The following is a 19,456-nucleotide window of genomic DNA, read 5'->3' as shown; positions in this document are numbered from 1 at the left end:
GGGGGTGTGGAGGAACGCCTCGAGTTGTCCCGTGTGGAGGCCGGGAGGTTGGCCCGAGCCACGAGGGCGGGCCACGCTCTGTGCTCCGCTCCGCGCTCCCCGGTGCGGATGGCAGGGCGTGAGGAGATGGCAGGAACTGGACCCGGGGGTTCCGCCGGACGTTAGCGTTAAGTTGTGTGTTGTGGGGGTGGTCAAACACTGGAACAGCTTCCTGGTGAGGCGGTCCGTGCCCCAGGCCTGGCAGCGGTTAGGAGCCGTTTGGATAATGCCTACTGTGATTGCCTGAGAGAGCCCTGAAGTTCGGACATTTCAGTCCGGTGACCTCTGTTGGTTCCTTCGGACTGAATATTTAAATTCCTCAGAAACACACAAACTATCCGCTGCCATTGTGGCACTATGCAACACATCTTATGTGTTTTCCATGGTCAGAGGTAGACAGTTTCTTACACAACGAGCACGCTTGCTATGCAGGCAACTTCTGCTTATTGCCTTTTTTAAAATGCAGTGTGAGTAGAATCTGTCCTACTCCCTGCACTGAACAGGGACACCTACGGCTCCATCAGAGCCCCATCCAGCCTGACCTCGGCTGTCTCCTGGGATGGGGCACCCAGCACATCTCACAGCGGCTCCGCAGTGCCTGCACACATGGGCTGGGATGGTCAGAGTAGTTCAATCTGACCCTGAAGCAGCTTTGGAAAATAGCACAGTTGCTTGAATTTGGCTCCAAGAGCTTGTAGGCTCTGCAAATGCTCTGGAGATCAGATTTTTAAAAGCAGATTATTAAGCAAAGTCTTTTCCATTATTCATTCCCGTCATTCTTCAGCATAAGTGTCTATTTATCAAAACGTTCAGCATGTTTACTTTGTCTTTAAACACAAGATGGCAGCATTTTGTGTAGTTTGCCATTAAATGCAGAGTAGAACTAAAGATATTTTGCAGTATATCACTCAGAGGTGGAAGATTTTATGCTTTGAATAGTAAAACTAGCAGAAGCAGCAAGTTCATTTGTATTGCAAATCTGCCTTTGGTGAAGGTATCTGTCAATGTGGCTTTCAGGGCATGCAAGGTCAAGAGGGATCACTGAGCTGTACGCATAGATGTTTGAAAGGTCATTGTGATAAAACCCGAATTCAGAAAGCCATTTTCTCACTGACACCAGTAATGTGCTTAATGTGCATATTCATACTAAATGAATACTAAATGAAGGCACTGTCACGAACTTAGAGCTGTACTAGATAGTTTGAGCTGGTAACATTTTAAATTTTACTGTAGAAGCTTGGATGCTTTCCATTTCTCTACAACTATTTATGATATTTCTGCATATGGAAAATGCAACTTAAGTCTTTCTTCAAATCTTTAAAGGAAGTAAGAATCTGATCCAATGAAACAATAATTTAATGATACTTATGATCTAGCAATGTCCTAGGGAGTAGGATTTGCAGAAAAGAGAACTGTAGCTTATCTGATGTTTTGTGGCTAGCAGGGAAAGCCCAGACACTCAGAACTTCAGCTGTGCCCACAATTTCCCAGCCCCGCCTGCCCTGGTCTCCCTGTGGAGGACATCGCAGATAAAAGCTTGATTCAGATCTTTCTTATCATGAGCAACAGAGAGGTGAGCTCAGTTTGTCCTTTGCCCACCCATGTACTCTTTAAGCATCTGGTCATATTACTAGTGGTGTAACTTCACAGAAATCTTTCTCTACTCACCCTTGTTATTTTCTTTGAATTGATGCCTTTTAAAAGTACTTCCTTTCTCTCCTAGACACTGTGATGCAAAACCACCTCTTCAGTGAACTCTAAAGCTGTGTGCTTCTAGGACAGTCCATGGTGTGACTTACAGGTTTATTTTTCCCTTAAAAAGAAAAATTGATTATTCCTCTACATGCCATAAATCCTTGTCAAGAAAGAAAAAAAACTGGGACATCCAGCAGTCATTATTATAGTTATTATCTTATCACTGAGAGAAGTTGCTTTATTTCTGGTGCCCTTCCTGGCACTTCTCTAGCAGGTTCCTGAATCTGCTGCTAGTTGCAGATAGGTTTTTCTTCTCCTATCTTTACCACATCTGCCTCCTGCAGTTCTCCTATCTTAGCTTCTTTAGCCATGAAGAATATGAGACTCAAACAGCCCCTTCTGAGCCTTATCCCCACAGGGAAGGTGGGATCCCATTTCCCCATCTCTCTGCCCACCCCTCTGAGCCAGCCCAGCCACACCATGCAGCCTCCCAGCTGAGATGCTGCAGGAACCTGCATCCCAGATGGGGTCTGGCTGCACTAATTAGCCAAGCTTGGTTTCATGTTTCACTGGAAAACCTTTGAAGATAAATCTGAGGAACTTTTGTGCGCCCCCTTCTATTGAACAATTTACCACACACACAGTTGCCTTATGGTTATTCTATTTTAAGCTGGCTATTGTGTGTTGACGTAAGAAACAGCAAAGTCACAGCAAAGTCAAGTTCCTTCAGAAATTCCTTTGAGTGACATAGAAACTCTTGAATTCTGGAGTTTACATCTGGAATTTTCCAAGCTATTATTTCCTGTATTTTCCATAACTGCACAATAAAGGATGCATTCTCCTCCAAAGAATCTCATCATAATTCCTAAGATTATTATCTGTGAAAGTGGTTGAAGTACAAAGTAACAAACATCCATTACGTCTGCTGTGAGTTATGGTCTGCGTTTATTGGACAAATAGGAAACAGAAGTAGACATAAAGAAGAAACTCGAGGAAGTTGTGGGGAGATGAACAGAAAACCTCATACTATTTTCAATACTCCTTTTTATCTTCTTCCCCCTCCCCCAAATGCTGATGAAACAAAGATAGAAATGTCAGAGGAAATGTCCAGGCTGGAGAAAAACATCACTGTCAGTTACAGCAAGGACATAAGTACAGCTGTGACTGTGGCTTGTGTCACAAGCCCGTACAGTCCTGTCTGATTGTAACAGATTGTGTTTGTATTTTAAAATGTTTAAGTGAAACAGCACTCAAGAGAAAACAGTTGCACAGCAATGCACACTTTCATGACTAAATATAATCTTTATTACAGAAACACCAATAATAGAAAAATAAAGGGCATATATTCCTTTTTGTAACAAAGTAATTTTTAGCAACCATCTAATAGAGCAAGCTAAAAGTGATCAACCAAACCAATTCCATACACTTAAGAAGCTAATCTACATCTGCCTGGTTCTGTTCAACCAGAACTAGCAGCTGTTTTTTAATTTGGACTTTTTTTTGTCTGTCAGAGAACAGCAAAGGACTAAAAAAAAATAAATCTTACTTTATAAACTCCTTGAGTATTTGCCTAAGTATGACATCGTATATTCATGAGATACTCTGGTGTCTAACTTGGATGCAGCAGAGCACCAGGGAGCTACAGGGATGTGCTCACCTCCTAACTTCTGCTTCACTGTGTTCTTCTCTCTTCTTGCAAGTAAACAGCAGCATGTCATGATCATTTCCAATTGTTATGCCTTTGCCACTTAGCGCAAAGCAGAGAAGACTATATACAGCTTCCAAAAAATAGCAAACAAATAGTGATATATAGCATAAGAATTAATCAGTTTAACATTAATCTAAACATTGTTCAGTATGAATAGTTTGATTCATTCTAGTGATAAAATGGGGTGAGAGAAAAGCATTAACTCTGCATCACTGGTAAAGCTGCTGGAGGCTGTGAGAAGATTAAAGACAGAATTATCAATCATCGTTAAGAAAAACTGTCAAGCTTCATTTTGATAGCAAATGTTAAAAGACTGAATATTAATATAAAGAGCTTTTCCAATATAGAACATAACAAGAAAATCCTATATTTAATTAAAGTAATAAACCATACAGATCAAACAACCCAAAAATCCAAAGGCTGTGTGAAATAGGACTTAGTTTTGACTGGGAAAGATGTCTATTGACCACCACTTGGATCACCACTTGGATTAGCTTTCAGATCATGTGTGGAGCTGAGCTTTTTAGGTGACAGTTATTATTACAATGTCCACATGTAACAGCTTGGGACAATAGCATCAGAACTGCAGGCATGGGCTCATTTTCAATTGGAAGCACTTCCACATATTTACTGTTTCCTGCTGCTTAAACATTACACAGTTAAAAAAAAAAGAAAGAAAGAAAGAAAGAAAGAGAGTGCTTTAATATAGAATTTAAAAAAATCCTGCTTTCTAAACAAAAACAAATAACTCAGCAATGACCCAAAGCTTCACTTCCTGACCAGGCGGGCAGCAGCAGACATTTTACTTTGTACCAATGGTTTCCCTGAAAAGAAACACAAGCAGCAGACTCACAAGTCCCCAGACCTTTCCACGGCTGCAGTTCCTACAGACAAGGACTAGTTTCCACCACCCCTGTCTCTCATTAGCCATCAGATTTTGATGTGGGACGAACCATGAACAGCAAGAACACCCTGAGAGCTAGGGCCTGACCAAGGGCGTGTCCACTAACAGCAGGAAAAGGAGGGAGGGGGAAAAAGAGCTTAATAAAGTTTGCTAAGCAATATTATCCCTGCTGGAGCCTTTTACAAAACAAACATTGAAATAATGGAGCATTCAAGTGATTGTGACTGCATGCTGCTTTACCTCATAACTACATTCAGCTGCATCCCTTGTTCACAGCTGGTCTTAAGTTCTGTCTTTGGCTTTTCCAAGTGCAAAAGTGATTCCAAGTTGTCTTTATCTTTCCTGGTTATGAGTTCATTCAAACTAAACTGGAATGTTTCTGGAAAATGAGAATTACTTCCAGAGCCACATGTTATGGTGCTATTGAATGGTGTCTGTTTCCTGCTTGGCACGGACCAGAATCTTCTAGAAATTCACAGAATGAAAGGATTTAAGTAACTGAACTCTGGTAAAATATCAAAACTATTTTTAAAAAATTCTGCAGGCAAATCAGACTCACGAGGTACTGATATTAATTTTACCCAGTGAAAATCTACTGCCATTCATAATTGCTCAGGATTTGGGCCATTATTTAATGGGAATCAAATTATTTTCCAGCATTTATATAATGTTTATTTCCAAATAAAGCTAACAGCAAGAAATTTTGCAGATAACTTCAGTCTTTCTTTTGTTTAATTGATGCCATTCCTAAGTCCTATCCAGGTAAAATATTTATTGGTAACATTAAGCTACTGCCCTAAACCCCAAGGGGAAAATGAGCTCTTACATAATATTGTTTTCTCTTCAATAAGTGTTTTTACATATAATTCTTACCAATTTCATGTATTTTCCTGCAGTGAGCAGATTTGATTGTAGCACGTGTACTTGCACATTTGTGCATATGTTTATCTTTGTAAACCTTTTGTGACAAGGAGATTTTTCTTATTTTAACAAAGAAAATTAGCTGAACTTAATTACTCTCAAAAGCAATTGCTGCTTACACGCCTTCACATTTGCTTAGCAGGAAGTAGACTTACAAAGTGTTGCAAATACTGTGCTTTAAAGCAACTCTAAACTATTTCCGTATGAAAATCCAGCTGCTCAGCTGCAAGTGTGGTGGATAGCGTTAACTTTTGGGCACAGTCTATCCAAGGCCCGTGCAGGCTTTCAGTTCCCACAGACACCTTAAGCAGACAGCTTCAGTGGATTTCCATTTACTCAAGGACCTTGTGCAGGTCTGCTACAGTGCTGGCTACTTCAGTTGCTGTAGTATCTTCCCACATGAAGAGAGAGATCACAATACTGTCATCCCAGTGAGGTGACAGTTACCAAGTTCAGTGATGAAACACTATAACAGGTCTACGTGTGTAAAGGAAGCAGGTGATGCATAAACTCTTGTAAGACTATGAAATAATAGGCTCCATGAATCTGTCAAGCAATTTCACCCCAGTCCTTATCTATCACAGCAGCATCCTTAGCACGGGCCCACTTATCACAGTGCTTTCAGAGCCTCATGCCAGCTTTCTCCACCTCATGCTGTGAACACATGGCAAAGGGATGCTGCGTCTTGAGCACCAACTGGTAAATAGAATGCCTTGGCCTTGTGTAGATGAGTAGAGTTACTGACTCCGAACGTCCACCCAGTTCTGCACAGACATCTCAGCTGCCTGTCGTCAGCTGCTGAATGGTGCAGCTAACAGAGTAATAGTGCAGGATAAACTTAGCAACGTCAGCTTGCTCTCATATGCCATGTCTTGTGAGGCTGCAGTTCAAGAATTATTTATTGGCAAGAAGTTCAGACATCATTGTAGAGAGGCTGAGACAGGCAATGATGAGTGGAAATTTTTGCATGCATTGCTCAGGCAGACCCTATCTGACCCTGCTGAGTCATCTTATCTGCATACAGAGTCACTGGAGGCTAGAAAATTAATAAAAATACTGCCTCCAGAGTGAGAGTAGCGTATTACCACTGTGTCCCTCCAAAAGACTTAGTAGGAAGCACTAAGTTACTGAATGTAAGCCTGGTGTCTAAAAGGAGTGAAGGGAACTTGCTTATCAATCGAAGTCATTCTTATACTTGCCCCAAATCTTTAGCAAAAAAACAGTGCTCCTATAGGACTTGCTCTGACTGAATAGGGTTGCCTGTTGCTGTGGACCTCTGCTCTACTCAGCTGAAGGTCGTATTACTGGACTCAACTCTCCTAATAAATATGAATGCCATCTTAAAGAAATCGATTTTTCTTAATGTTTTTTTAGAAAAATCTGATGGTTTTTATGGGGGATAACGATGCTGCCTGCTTTAAGCTATTTTTAAGCATCTGACTTAGGTGGTCTGAATTGCCTCTTTTTTGATGATATAAAGAATTTAGGCATCCAACTTTTATCCTCTGGACCCCATCTAAATAAGTTGCTAAGAATAGCCTAAAAATAGATGGTATAAATCATTTCCTTTCCACCTTAAAGAAATTGCTTTCAGAAACATGCATTAGCTTTAAACACATGGTGTCATTTCACTTAAAAATATGGCTCCAGAGCAGCAGAGCTGCCAGGTAAAAGCAAAAACTTGTGTGATTTCTCTTCTTTGGAAGTACAAGAGCACCTCAGATACGTTCGTATCCTCTATAAGGCTTTTTTCTGGAAATCAGAAACGTGACAAACACGACGACCAACAGTCCCAAGATACTAAGGCCCACGGCGATGGGAACTGCTTTTGTGGCTTTATCAAGAGAACATTCTTCTTCTGAAAATAAAAAAAGATCAGATAATGCATTAGAGTAGAAGATTGTATTTCTAGACTATGCATCCATATTCTAAAAAGTCAGTAAATACAAGCCAGAGGTTCTCAAGACCTTTCTTTTTATTCTAAACTATACTTAACATGATTTTATCTCTGATGAATCTTATCCCAAGAAAACAATATTTGGCCTGTAAATAGCTACATGCTTCTCTGGAGTGACTTTTTCATAACCACAGTAATTGTTTTACTGCCAAGATGGGTACATACACAGTAGGAGACCTTCTTGCTCATGGCAGATGTGGAGCATGATGCTACAATGTGCAAGTCTGAAAATAATGAGCAAGACACATCTTGGATGGATAAAAACTACTGCTTTGTGGCTTCTAATTGTTTCTGCCCAGTAAAAAGGAAATAGAGTTCGGAAGACATTTTTACAGCTTTTCAGAGTCAAACAGGCCAAGCTGTTGATGTAATGCTGCTGTAACCTATACAAAATTACAAGGATCTTGAAACCAATGATCGTTATTGCTCTCTTTTTCTTCCCCTTTTAAGCATATCTAGATAAACAGAAGTGAAAACAGCAGTCCCAAGAAACCAACAGGGAGAAGGCTGGTGATGTGCTTACTTTATGGAACTATTCCTTTACTGGGAATTTAGTCTTTCAAAATCTTTACACACAGCAGATGTAGGTAACAGCTTCGTAACTATTTCACGGCCACTGGAGAATTATTTCAGGGATGGTATCTGCATTCTCAGCCCTTTTAATTAAGAGCAAAACTAGTTTAATTTTGTATATGGCATTGGCTAGCAGAGGTTAGCCTGTCCCTGAAAATAGAGAGTATTTCTAAGCTAGAGGTGAGGCCACCAGAAGCCATATCTGAACTAATTCATTGTGCATATTCAAATGGGAATGTGGGACCAGATGGGGTCCTACAAGCTGTTCCAGCTCAGCTTTGTTCTGTTAAAAAGTCTTCAGAAGCCTGAGAGCACAGACTGGATTCTCAGAGGGGCTTTTAAGAATATAAAGAAAGTTTATAAAAAAAACTTCCATGTCTTAAAACAGTTCCAGATGTAGTTTCCCATTATACTCCTTCTAGAATAAGAAAGGAAAATTTTAAACTAACAATAGAAGAACAAGTCAGATAGAGCCAAACTAAGTCAAAAGACAGATCTAAATTAAGAAGAAGGCAGAAGCTATATTTTGTAAACATGCAGAAAGTCAGATGGCAGAAGAAGGGAACGTTTTATTAGTGCATGTAGAGGGCTGGATTGCTGATAAAAATCATCTGCCCACATGAGTTCCTGTATGGAAATACCCTGAGCGGAAGTCCCAGAAACACGTACTGTTTGAAGGAGAACTCAGGGTACCGCTGAGACCATCTCTCTTCTGTGTAGGATTTTTCATGAACCTCCTAAAAGTAAGGCAGTGAACAGAGTACCCACACTGTGAGACATGGGGATTTCCAAGGTCACCCAACGGTCCTGGACTCCACACCCCATCCAGTTCCCAGCTGCATCCTGACAAGAAACATGGATGGCAATGCCTCGTTCCTCTGTAGAAGGAAATTCAGGTGTGGGCATAGGAATGAAGCTGTGAGGATCTCCAGTACATTCTCCCAGCATGGGCAATTCAGGGACCCTGAAGTCCAATACTGGTCTTCTCTGTCTTTGCAGCAGGTAGTACTAAGCTACATGGTTGTGTATACTCAAAACCCAGACAAATTAACCACCATATTTTAATTCTGAAACTAGTAAGTGTGACAGTTGTGATCCTCCTCAGGGGCACATTTCATCATTTCTAGATACAGCTGCTCTGCAAGTATCATCCTGCATTGACAAATATCCCTTACTAATTGGCAGTTTCACTGCTGCAGCTGTGGGATGTCATGGGCTGTCAAAAGCTTTTCGAAATAGCTAAAGATACTGAGGGCAGTGACCTTGAACTGATCTGTATTATGTATGAGGGGCTGGAAAAAGCCAATGAAATGGTGGTGAGCACACCTCACCTGGGAAAAGAGTGGAAAGAAATAAAATGGTGGCTGTCCAGCTGAACATTTTTAATGAAAAGGGAAAATGGAAGTTATTAAATTCAGGAGGGAAAGATGCTTTGCTATGGGTATTAGCACAGTGTTGAAAATGATTGGAAAGAGAGTGAAACTACAGCAGCAGGCAGGATACAGTATCTGGGAAGAAATCTGTATGGTTAAAATCTAGCAGAAGGGGATACCTCGGTCTACTAGACTGCTGACAATTAGATCTCAGAAGGGTGGAAAATATTTCTACATTACTTACCTTTTCCAAACTGGTTGCCAACAATATCAAAGGCCTGCAGCTGCATGTTAACAATGAATAACTGGTAGGTTCTCTCCAAGCCAAAGGTTTGCTTGCTGGCACACTTAAAGGAATTCCCCAGCTTTGCTGTAAAATGCTGCTGGCGTATGGCTATGTAATAAAGTATACCTGGAGGTCATAAAGACAGAGACAGTGATAAATGGGCATCCAAAGTAATGCTGCACAACCAGCATCTTCCTGAGATAAAATGGAGGTTCAGTAGCAGTGTCACAGTTGTTATGAAAGCACAGACGTTTTCCCTGTAATATATCAGTTAATTTTGTCTGTGTTTAAATGAGTCCTTTAATTACCAGTGGATGACTCAGCCAAGCTTGGGTCTGAAAAAGATGCAGGGTTGTTCACTGCAACAGTGCTGCTTGTGGACAACAGCAACATCTAGCAGAGAGGCAGTAACAACAGGCTGTCTCTCACCAGCATCCCTGTGGAGGGCTGACAGTCCGTATGAAAACTTCAGAACTGAAGATTAGGCTGATCAGCTTGTGTTTGCTGCAGTTTGCATTAGGCAACGTCCGGGAAAATGGATATTTTGGCATTTTGGATCTTAAATTTTATTCTGAAAGAGTGGTGAAAGCAAAGGGAGAGGTTTTGAAGGTAAAAGGAAAATTAAAAGAAAATAATGAAACTACAGCTTGGTCACCTCTTTCCCATTTTCATGTCATGACATTGAAAGCCGAACAGTGTTGCAGTGTTCAGAGTTTTAAAATGTGAAAGTCTATCCCACACCCAGAATTGTTTGATAGGAATTTAACACAGAGAACATTAAACATAAAAGCACTGACCTTCAGAAGGTAACTGTAATTCAGCCTCAATTGTACTGACATAGTATGTTGGATCTTTCTGCAAAAGATGATGTATCTTTATTCCTACTACATCCTTATATTTGTAGAAAAAAATAAAGTTCACCACAGCAAAATGCTTGCAAAAAAAGGTTCTCAAAGACTTTTCAAAGCATCACCTTGAAGACTTATGAACCAACTTGCCTGGATGTATTGCATTTTCTTTTCCAAATCATTAGTAGACAAGTAGCCAGCATAACACTGTGATCTCGGATACATCACCAGTTCTGCTCAGTGTAGTGAAACCAGACATGCAGATGTGCTTTTGCACACACTGCTCAAGCTAGACATTTGTGTGACTTGTGGTAAGCAAAAGTAGGGGGTTAGGCAAGTGTTATATATTCATAAGGCATGTGGTAAGAGAGTTTTATTTTTATCCACCTGTTTTGTTTCATTGAGAGTCCCAGCAATGCTTGCATTGGTAATCCTGCAGGATTATTAATTGATCCCTGCTGACCTGCAGGCTGACTGCGTGCAGAACCTATGTTGATATATTTTAAAGTACTCAGGACTGCTGTGCAGTTTATGCATCAATGGCCTTTATGTGAGCAAACGGCAGAAAGGAGCCATGCTTCTGTGCTTATCATTGCTTTGAACCAGAAGAGGGCAGCAACCAGCAGAGACAGGAGCCCTTCACAGAGGTACTGCTCGTTTACTACTTTGTTACCAACAGAAGTCACTACAAACGAGGAAACAGCAACCTTGATTGTCTATATAGGGAAGAAATAACTGCTATGTTCTACCCTGTTGGTGCCGGCTGACTTTATTTCAGACGCCTACAGTCTGCCAACATGGAAAGCACCTGGTACTATAGCACAAAACAAAATTTCCAGCTGGACTTTGCCTGTCCATGCTCCAAAACCCATGGACTGAACACTCTCCTGCCCAGGGCAGCCAAAGCATGACAGAAAGCCCCAGGGGATTTTCACTCCTAGCACTGCTGGAGCATGCTGTGAGTTTCTATATAGCTTTCCTGTTATTGGTTCTAATTCCAGCTCCGAGCACACAGGGGTTGGTGACTGCAGCTGGTGGCTAAGTAGTAGCAAACATGAATCTCTTCTGTGTATTCACCTTTAATGTCCTGCAGTTTTAATGCTGGTAGAATAGATTGTGAAAGAAGTTTAAGAAATAAAGTGGTTCTCAGCATTATTCTACTTAAAGACATAAATAAGTCAAATAACACATTTTTTTGGCAGCAGCATTATCTTCTGTTTGGACAGAGTTATTGACTTTGCTCAGGATAAATGCCTGTTCCTACTTCATGTATTGTGGGTTGGTTATGAAAGTTCCCTTTGTCAAGTTCTTTGCCAAAGGCACCTGGCAGCAGTGAGTACAGAGCTTCTCACCTCTCTATGGCCACACCACAGCCCCTGGCCCAGCTCCACCTTCACCTCTGCAAATCAGAAGTGCCACCTCTATAGCACTCCTGGTTTAAAGTCAGCACTGCAGCAGCTGGAGAGGCCAAACACATCAGAAACGGCAGCAGAACGATTTCTTAATAACTTGCATTTCAAAGAAAGCTAAGCCGTGCCCTGCTGCTCTCTTGAGACTTATCTTGGGTCGATTGCATAATGCTGTGCCAATAACCATCTTTTTCAAAACAAGAGAGGTCAAAAGGTTCACATCACTCTCCTTAGCTCTGCTGTGAGCTGGTACTTTTATGGGTACTTGAATCACTGGACTTTTTCTAAGGATCTTCATAACACAGAGAATGCTACCCTTGTTGCAGAAAGCATACTTTTAAACCAAACACTCATGGTGTGAACTGATCCTTTGTTCTACAACAGCACTTTCCTTTGTAACTTTTAGATGTCTTTCAGTCATCAACAAAAATCAAGACAATTATTGATCGACAGCTTTCCCAAGCATTAATGACCAAGCATTCAGCTGTGATAAAATTTATTGTTGCCTCTTGGAGATGACTGACCTCTGGCAGTTTTCTCCTGTAGTTTTAATATCAGCGATACTCATGGTAGGCTATGTTGAAGACCTGTCTGCATGCGATGTATTTTGAGCTGGAAATGTGGTATCAATACACATCAAATCAAAATAAACACTAATTTTCATACTAGGAAAGCATAGGCCTATCTCTTGCTCAAGTTTCTGTGTATATTTGTAAGTTTCCCTGGACTGGTGCATTTTAAGGGCACTTATCTACAAATTTGTTGTTGCAGTTCAGTTATTTGGAATCTTCTAATCAGAAATTAGAAGAAATTAGGCCCTCTGGGCTCTGGACAGGCTGTGGCTTCTGGGTACGTACACCTTCATAGGCTGCCCTTTGGATTTAACAACCACATTCAACTTTTGCCTGGGCAGCATTTATGGAAAGCAAATGACTAATTCCACATGCATCCAGGTTGTCTCAGAGATACCATTTCATAAGGACAACTTGACAGCATGACTCAGAGCTTCCAGCACACACACCTTGCTTCAGCACAGTAGCTTCAACCCCATGCCCAATTCCATGTCCCACTCCAATGCAAGCAGCAGACATGGCCTTCCTCCCCGAAGTAGATTTTACCACTGTAAATATGAGTTGCAGATTTTGCTTAGGGCTAACTATATTTTGTGCTGCTAGTTTGGCAGAACATTTAGCCAAAGGATCCGAGGGCACTGTACTTATCCTTTATTACACATATGAATCCTCCAAAATTCAGAGTTCCAATAGACAAGATGGGATGAAACACTGGAAGTAGCCCTGCTCTGAGCTAGGGACTGGGCCAGGTGGCCTACAGTCTCTCCTGGACTGAATTAATCATGCTTCCATAAATCCAGCCTCTTGGGAAGGACAGGACAACTAGCACTTAAATGGATGAAATGCCCTTTTCCACAGCACACTGCACATCATTGTTTTGGCTGGAAGTGGATCAGGGGCAGCCTGGATTCCCATTCCCCAGACCTAAACCCTTGTTCCCACTAAATACAATTACCTTTACAAAGACAAAGCTTATAAATCCTCCAATGAAAGTGATGTTCAGGACAGACTGCACCATCCCACAGCTTCCAGATATCTGGGTGGTGTTGGGGTTGACAGTCAGGTACTCCATCTGCTTCTGTGGAGAAATGAGGACATTGTGAGGCTATTTATGAAGTGGAGGGGAAAAACTTAATATGAAACATGCAGGTTTATATGTTTGGGGTTTTAATTATGTGGTTGGATTGAGCAATGCCCAATGGCTATATTAATGGAGGTTACAAAACCATTATTGGGAAGGCCATCATCACAGTTTCAGGGTTTTTTATATCTTTTGCTGAATCATTCACCATGGATCAATGCCAAGAGAGGGTAGCAGTTTCCCAGAACCCCTGTACTGATCAGCTGACTGACCTGATGGTCCCAAAACCTCCATTTTTCAGCATTGAGACAACTCATCTCTGAATCCAAACAAGCCTGTGAGCTGATAATTTATTCCTCTCATTGAAACTTGCTATTTTAAACCCTTCACTGATGTCACTTCAGATTTTAACTAATCTCCCATTCTGGGAAAGAGAACACTGGAGCCAATCTGCCCTCCCAAATATTGCTGCCATGGATATATTGCTGAAATAAGAAAGTACCTATATAACCCTCTGACATAATTATACAAACCAAAGTACAGCAGTTGAGATGCTGTGTCACAAAAAAAAAGGCTTCAGACTAGCAACAAACCAGTTGTTTTTATCATACAACTTAATTTCTGCAAATTGCTTTTAAAGGAATAGAATATATTCCAGCAAATGAAGTAGTTTTTATAAGGCTTAGCCTCGTAGTGCTTTCACCTCACCTTCTGTGTGCTCAGAGCCATCAATTGCAAACCCATCACTGCTTTGATGCAGGTCTTGTTGCTGCTGGAAATGGTGTATGTGCCAGTGGGAATGGGAGAAGGCTGTGGTGCCAGAGTGGGTCTCACCATCATAGTAGTAGATGGGATGGTTGTATGAGTGCCCTGAGGAGTAGTGGTTGCGTTGGTCATGGCTGTGGCTGTTGGACTTCCAGAAGTTGTGTGATTAGTTGAGTTTGTGGTGGGATTTGCAGTACTGTTAGTAGTGGCTGTAGTACTTATGGCAGCGGTTGTTGTTTGTGTCTTTGATGTTGTACTCTCTATGGTTGTGTTTGTAACTGTGTCCACATGTGTTGTGATTTGGTTGTCTGGGGACACAGTTGTGTTGTTCTTCACAGCTGGTGTAACTGTTTCCATTGCCTGGGCTGTAGCCTGGCCAGATGAAGCTGCGTTTGCTGCAGTTGAGGTTACTGCTGTGGAAGATGTCTGGTCATACGCGTTGCTGGTATTTGCTCCTGCCTGGGCTGTCATATGAGAGGCTGGTGCTGTTGTTACCCAGCGTTGGTCTGTTGTCTGCAGAGTAGTTGTATGATTTATGGAGCCTGTGCTGTTAGGTTGAACTGTGGTGCTTTGATTGGGTGGTGAATGATAAACGGAAAGTGGCAGAGCAGAAGTAATGGTATGGTGGAAGGACGTGGTTTGTGGAGACAGCTTGATGCCCAGGGCCACTTCAGCACAGCAGGAAGAAAATGCTGCAAAGAAATGAAAAGTCAGTAGTGTAAAAGCATTGCATTTAACATTTTTGTTGATATTTGCAACATAACTGCTCCCATTTTGTTATCATGACTTTATTCTTCTTTTGGTTTAATGTCATGATAGGAGACTACAAGCAGACATAATTTTGCACTGCTTCCCCAATCTTCACACCTCTGAATATATCCACTGCAGAGGCAGCACACTGGCTCCTTACTCCCCACATGCTGCACTGACTGCTGAAGAAAACAGCGGATGCTATAGAGGTGTGAACAGATCTTGCACACTCCCTACACTGTACATGAATTCCCTTGCAGACAACAGTACAGCAAGATCTGCTGGGAGTAAATTATCAAGTTATAAGGGACAACTTGTTCCACTATGGGTTGCTGTTAAAATGAAATCCAGTTTAACAAGTGAAGAGGTGGTTGGTTACTCACAAACAAAGCATAGGGAAAGGGAACATTTTTTGTATGTGAAAGAAGTGAGGAAAATAGTGGTCTTATGATGATTCAGAATAGACTGGAAGGCAGAAATTCCAGGAATTTGTTTATGGTGTTTATGTAGATACGGCAGCCTGACCCCTCAAGTTCTTCCTCATGGGAGATACCCAGGGAAAGATGAGCCCTCTTAGTAATGCTTTTTCAGCAATGAGAAACAAATTTGAGGGTTTAGCTTTCAGGGGTTTTTTGAACCGCATATAAAAATAGTCACAGCACGAAAATCACACTGGCATTTTATAACATTTACAGAAATTTATTCCTTGCAAAATGGAAAAGATCTAGTTCCTATGTGTAAGTAACAAAGGGAGGACAAGGTGGATAATGTACACTGTAAAAAGAGATGAAGTTCACAATTGTTCAACTTAAATCTTTGATTGTGAGTATGCAACAAGGCACTATAAAGACAAGATCAAGCTAAAAGCCACAAGTCACTGACATAAATGTATTCTTTGATGTGCATGAGGCTTTACATGTAGTTAAATGCTTTACTGACTAAATTAGCTGGAGGACAGAGATAAATTCTCCAGTCTGGAGATGGAAAGAATCCAAAAGTCTGATTTTCCCTTATAAATGATCATGATAGAGGAGAAGTGGAGGGGTATGCTCCATATTCTTAAACTTGCCTAAACTTGCCTGGTTTCACCTCTGTACTGAACTGCACACACTTGACTGCAAATGTAGCCGTTATCATCAGAGAAATACAAGTTTGTACAATTGAAAAGTCACAAAAATGAGGACAGATTCCTCTGATATTACATTTTATTAGAAGGAACTGAAAGTGCAGTAATTGATATCATATTTTAGTTCATTTTCTCTCTTCTTCCTTGCCTTTACCATACCTGCTGTCAAAGCTGAGAAGTAATTTCTCCTCTGTATGCTCATTTCAATCAGACCAGTGGAAAACCAGAGCAGTTGCTGTGTACCAGCTACATGTAATTTAATCTAAGTAACACAATAGAAACAGAAAGAAGAAGCTGCAATTTTCACTCTTTTTTTTTTAGCCATGTATGTTTCTGAAACAATTCATACCTGAATTTATGTAAGCCTTAAGTAGTCAGTACTTCTCAGTTTTTACTTAACAGATTGGTTTTGGTTACTATGTAACACAAAAATTTATGGGCATGGAAAGAAATATCATTTCCCTAACACTTGGATGTTGTCCATAACTTTTAAATGGAACTTCATTTTCCCCAGAAGGTCATTTCATCAGAAAAATATTCAGCCCAATGGGGTCACTGAGGGATAAAACCAGAAACAGCTCTTGGATGGCCTTGGCTCGTACTCTCCAGGTGACTTGCCAGTATCCTCCAGCTTAGCTCTCCCCAGCATTTTGGGCCCTCGGTTGGGCCATGCCCATGCTACCAAACCTGTTGGTTTGGGTCATCTCAAAATGCATTTGGCCACTGATCTCAGAAAGTCTTCCCAGGGATGAGTAAAGATTGATCTCTGCCAACCCAATGGTGTTGGCCATCAAAACTGGCCACAAAGCAACAACAAATTGCAGCTCTACATCCTCCAGTTAGCTTCCATTTCTTTTTTCTCTGAGAAATTTGCCATCCCTCATCTGGGTCTGGACCCAAAGTCCATGCATTGTGACAAAGGAAGTTTCAGGTTTCCCTCCATCCACTAGCATCCAAAGGAGGACTACAAGGATGAGGAAGGGTCTAGAGGGAAATTTATACAAGGTCACTTGGTTCTTTCAGCCCAGAGAAGGGGGCTGAGGGGAGGCTTCGTGATATCCTACAGCTCCTCACAAGGGAGCAGAGGAGCAGTGCTGAGCTCTGCTGACTCTTCAGTGAGAATCAACACTGGCAGAGGCGTGCAGTTAATCTGTTCAAAGGAACTAAGGAGGAAGTGGCTTGATCTGGCTGTAAAATGTCTCAGCCTGCCAGCCCATAACGCAGAGGGTGGAAGAACCTCTTGCTGGGGATTTCTGACCCTTCTCGCCTAAAACACACACCCACAGTTTGTTCTGCTTCATGCTGCCCAGCAGAAATGCCTTTCGGTGACAGATTTTGTGGTACTTACAGACACAAAAACCTGACCCAGCTCCTTCAGAAAAGACTCTTGCTGGTTCTGGCTGCTTTGATTTGAGCTCTCGAGGAACAGGAAAAGCACCAAGATATTCTGAGAGGCTTTGGTTCTCTCTCTTACTTCAAACATAGGAGCAGTTTTTTAAACCTCCAATCCTTCAGACTCTCCTCCCCTAAACTCTGATTCTTTTTAATTCCCTACCTGTGTAGAAAGAGTTTGTGGCATTAATGAAAGATCACAACAAATTACTAAAGGAACTACCAAAAATGAATGAATAGCAACTGAGGAAGAATGTTCATCCTGGCCAAAGATATCCCTGCTGACACTGAGTTATTTCTCCAAGTCTGCATATGTTTTGGGGTCACTTCAGCAGACTGTGGCTATGAGGCAGGTGTCAGAAAGTAGAGCAGATGCAGCTGGAGCTCTGTATGGTAAAGTCCTGCACTGCTCCCCTGCTCACCGTGCTGCCATTGCAGAGCTTGGAGAGGGGCAGGGGTTGTTGCTGGTGTGAACGGGGCATGCAGGTAGCAAAGCACACCACAGAAACCCAGCACCCCACCAACAAACAAAAGCCCTTAGCCATTACACAGATTAAATTACTCTCTGTCCACCTGTGCCAAGTAGATTCTGTATAGCTGCAGGTGCATGTGACTTTACATGCTAAGACACCTCCTTGACCAGGCTCACTCCACAGATTTTCAGGGACAAGCACTAAGGATCAAATGGTGACTTTGATGTAGTTTGTTGTTAGATAAGTCCCAGCTTGTCCCAGACTTCCCAGAGCCCCCTGCCTTGCTCTTGCTTTCCTCACACCCTGCATCTTGCACTACAAACAAACAAGCAACGTTTCTTTATGTGTGTTTTTTTTTGTTTTGTTTTTTTGCTTATCTCACTCAAGACGTTCAGTCAGTTCTGCTGGACATCACATTTTATTAGGGAAAGCAAATATAAATAAGCCTGCTTCTAATACTATTTTGAGCTGACTCAATCGCACAGAGTTCATGTCACCACAGAGTGCAAAATACAAGAGAAAACATTAAGTTTACATCAGCTACAATTAAATGCAGTTATAGTTAATTCTTTATGGTGGGACTTCATTAAAATCACCTTTAATGCTAGCTGCAAGACTGTTTCCAGTTTTCAGTCTATTAGCTCCTCTCGTAAGTGCAAAGAAAGAAAAGCAGCATAATCTGTCTCTTTTTTATCGAGAAATGATGGAAGATGTGACTCACCGCAGGCAAAGGCTAGCAAGACCAAATGTGATTTGCTCCTTCCCATGGTCAGTACAGCTGTGAGGCCAAGAGATGCTGCTTCTCGCTGCGGTGCAGCAGAAAGGAAATAAAGGTTTCCTGAGGACTGCAAAGTTTCACTCGATTCAGGGAGTGCTCAGTCACATGGGTGGAAAAGAGGTGGGGAGGGAGGGGGGAATTCAGTGCTGCTCATCTATAAACTAATGCAAAAAGAAATAGCTGCTGGTTAAGAAGGAAAGTGAAAACAGAAAGGACTGCTGGGTCAGTGCAGAGGACAGGCTCTTACCCTACAGCCAAGGCCTGGGGTTCATTAAGGCCATGTAGAACCTCATGCTCTTTTCTCCAGTTTTGGTTACCGAGAACAGGCTGCAGCTGCACCCCACTGGAGGGCTAAGACCTGTAAATCAGTACTTTCTCCCATGCTCTTTTAAAAAAAAAAGGTTTCTTTAGGGTAAATTCCTCCTTTGAAATTAAGGCACAGAAGGGAAAGGTGTGCTCTCTGGCCTTCTCCTCAGAACCTGCTAAAAGTAAGACAGGACTAAGCAAAGTCTCAAAGGGGCTCTGGTTCTACCTGGGGCTGCTGGTAGCCTTTGCTGGCTGGTGCAGCCAAAGTGGCTCACCGTTAGCATCGTGTCCAAACATATTCCCCAGCAAACAGCAACAACCTACCTGTGTTCCATGAAGTATCCTCTGTGAACTGTGCCAAGCCAGAACAAGAGTTGCACAGGCAGGTCCCACCGTGTGTGGCCACATGCCAGCGATCTGCAGCAGAACATTTCACCTGCATGTTTGTTTGGATGGGTTTCCAGCCCCACGTCCTCACCATGAGGCCTGATAAAGCTAGA

General features: G+C 41.8%; 1 protein-coding gene across 2 annotated transcripts; it reads right to left on the bottom strand.

Annotated features, from left to right (window-relative positions):
* Nucleotides 1-2,657: 2,657 nt before the first annotated feature.
* Nucleotides 2,658-18,788, bottom strand: LAMP3 (lysosomal associated membrane protein 3). 2 transcript variants are annotated; one of them, XM_010716857.3, is made up of 7 exons: nucleotides 18,594-18,788; nucleotides 14,075-14,823; nucleotides 13,241-13,363; nucleotides 10,254-10,311; nucleotides 9,415-9,582; nucleotides 6,985-7,125; nucleotides 2,658-4,811 (listed from the first exon to the last, which is right to left on the bottom strand). In XM_010716857.3, the coding sequence occupies exons 1-6, from the start codon at nucleotides 18,637-18,639 to the stop codon at nucleotides 6,986-6,988; spliced, it is 1,284 nt and encodes a 427-aa protein (XP_010715159.1). In that variant the 5' UTR covers nucleotides 18,640-18,788; the 3' UTR covers nucleotides 2,658-4,811; nucleotide 6,985. The 2 variants fall into 2 exon arrangements, with proteins under 2 accessions (XP_010715159.1, XP_003209227.1); XM_003209179.4 differs by having other exon boundaries at nucleotides 2,658-7,125.
* Between the last annotated feature and the right edge of the window lie 668 nt (nucleotides 18,789-19,456).

The sequence above is a fragment of the Meleagris gallopavo genome, chromosome 11 (genome assembly GCF_000146605.3).
Source record: "Meleagris gallopavo isolate NT-WF06-2002-E0010 breed Aviagen turkey brand Nicholas breeding stock chromosome 11, Turkey_5.1, whole genome shotgun sequence".
In the NCBI taxonomy this organism is placed as follows: Eukaryota; Metazoa; Chordata; class Aves; order Galliformes; family Phasianidae; genus Meleagris; species Meleagris gallopavo.
This window is presented reverse-complemented; position numbering and strand designations above follow the sequence as displayed.

Bases quoted from the DNA above. Each gene is read 5' to 3' on its own strand.
- LAMP3 (XM_003209179.4), bottom strand. From the start codon at position 18,639: ATGGGAAGGAGCAAATCACATTTGGTCTTGCTAGCCTTTGCCTGCG. The intron at 14,824-18,593 runs GTGAGTCACATC...ATTTCTTTGCAG, and splicing joins CTTGCTAGCCTTTGCCTGCG to CATTTTCTTCCTGCTGTGCT. The intron at 9,583-10,253 runs GTCAGTGCTTTT...TATGACCTCCAG, and splicing joins ATTACAGTTACCTTCTGAAG to GTATACTTTATTACATAGCC.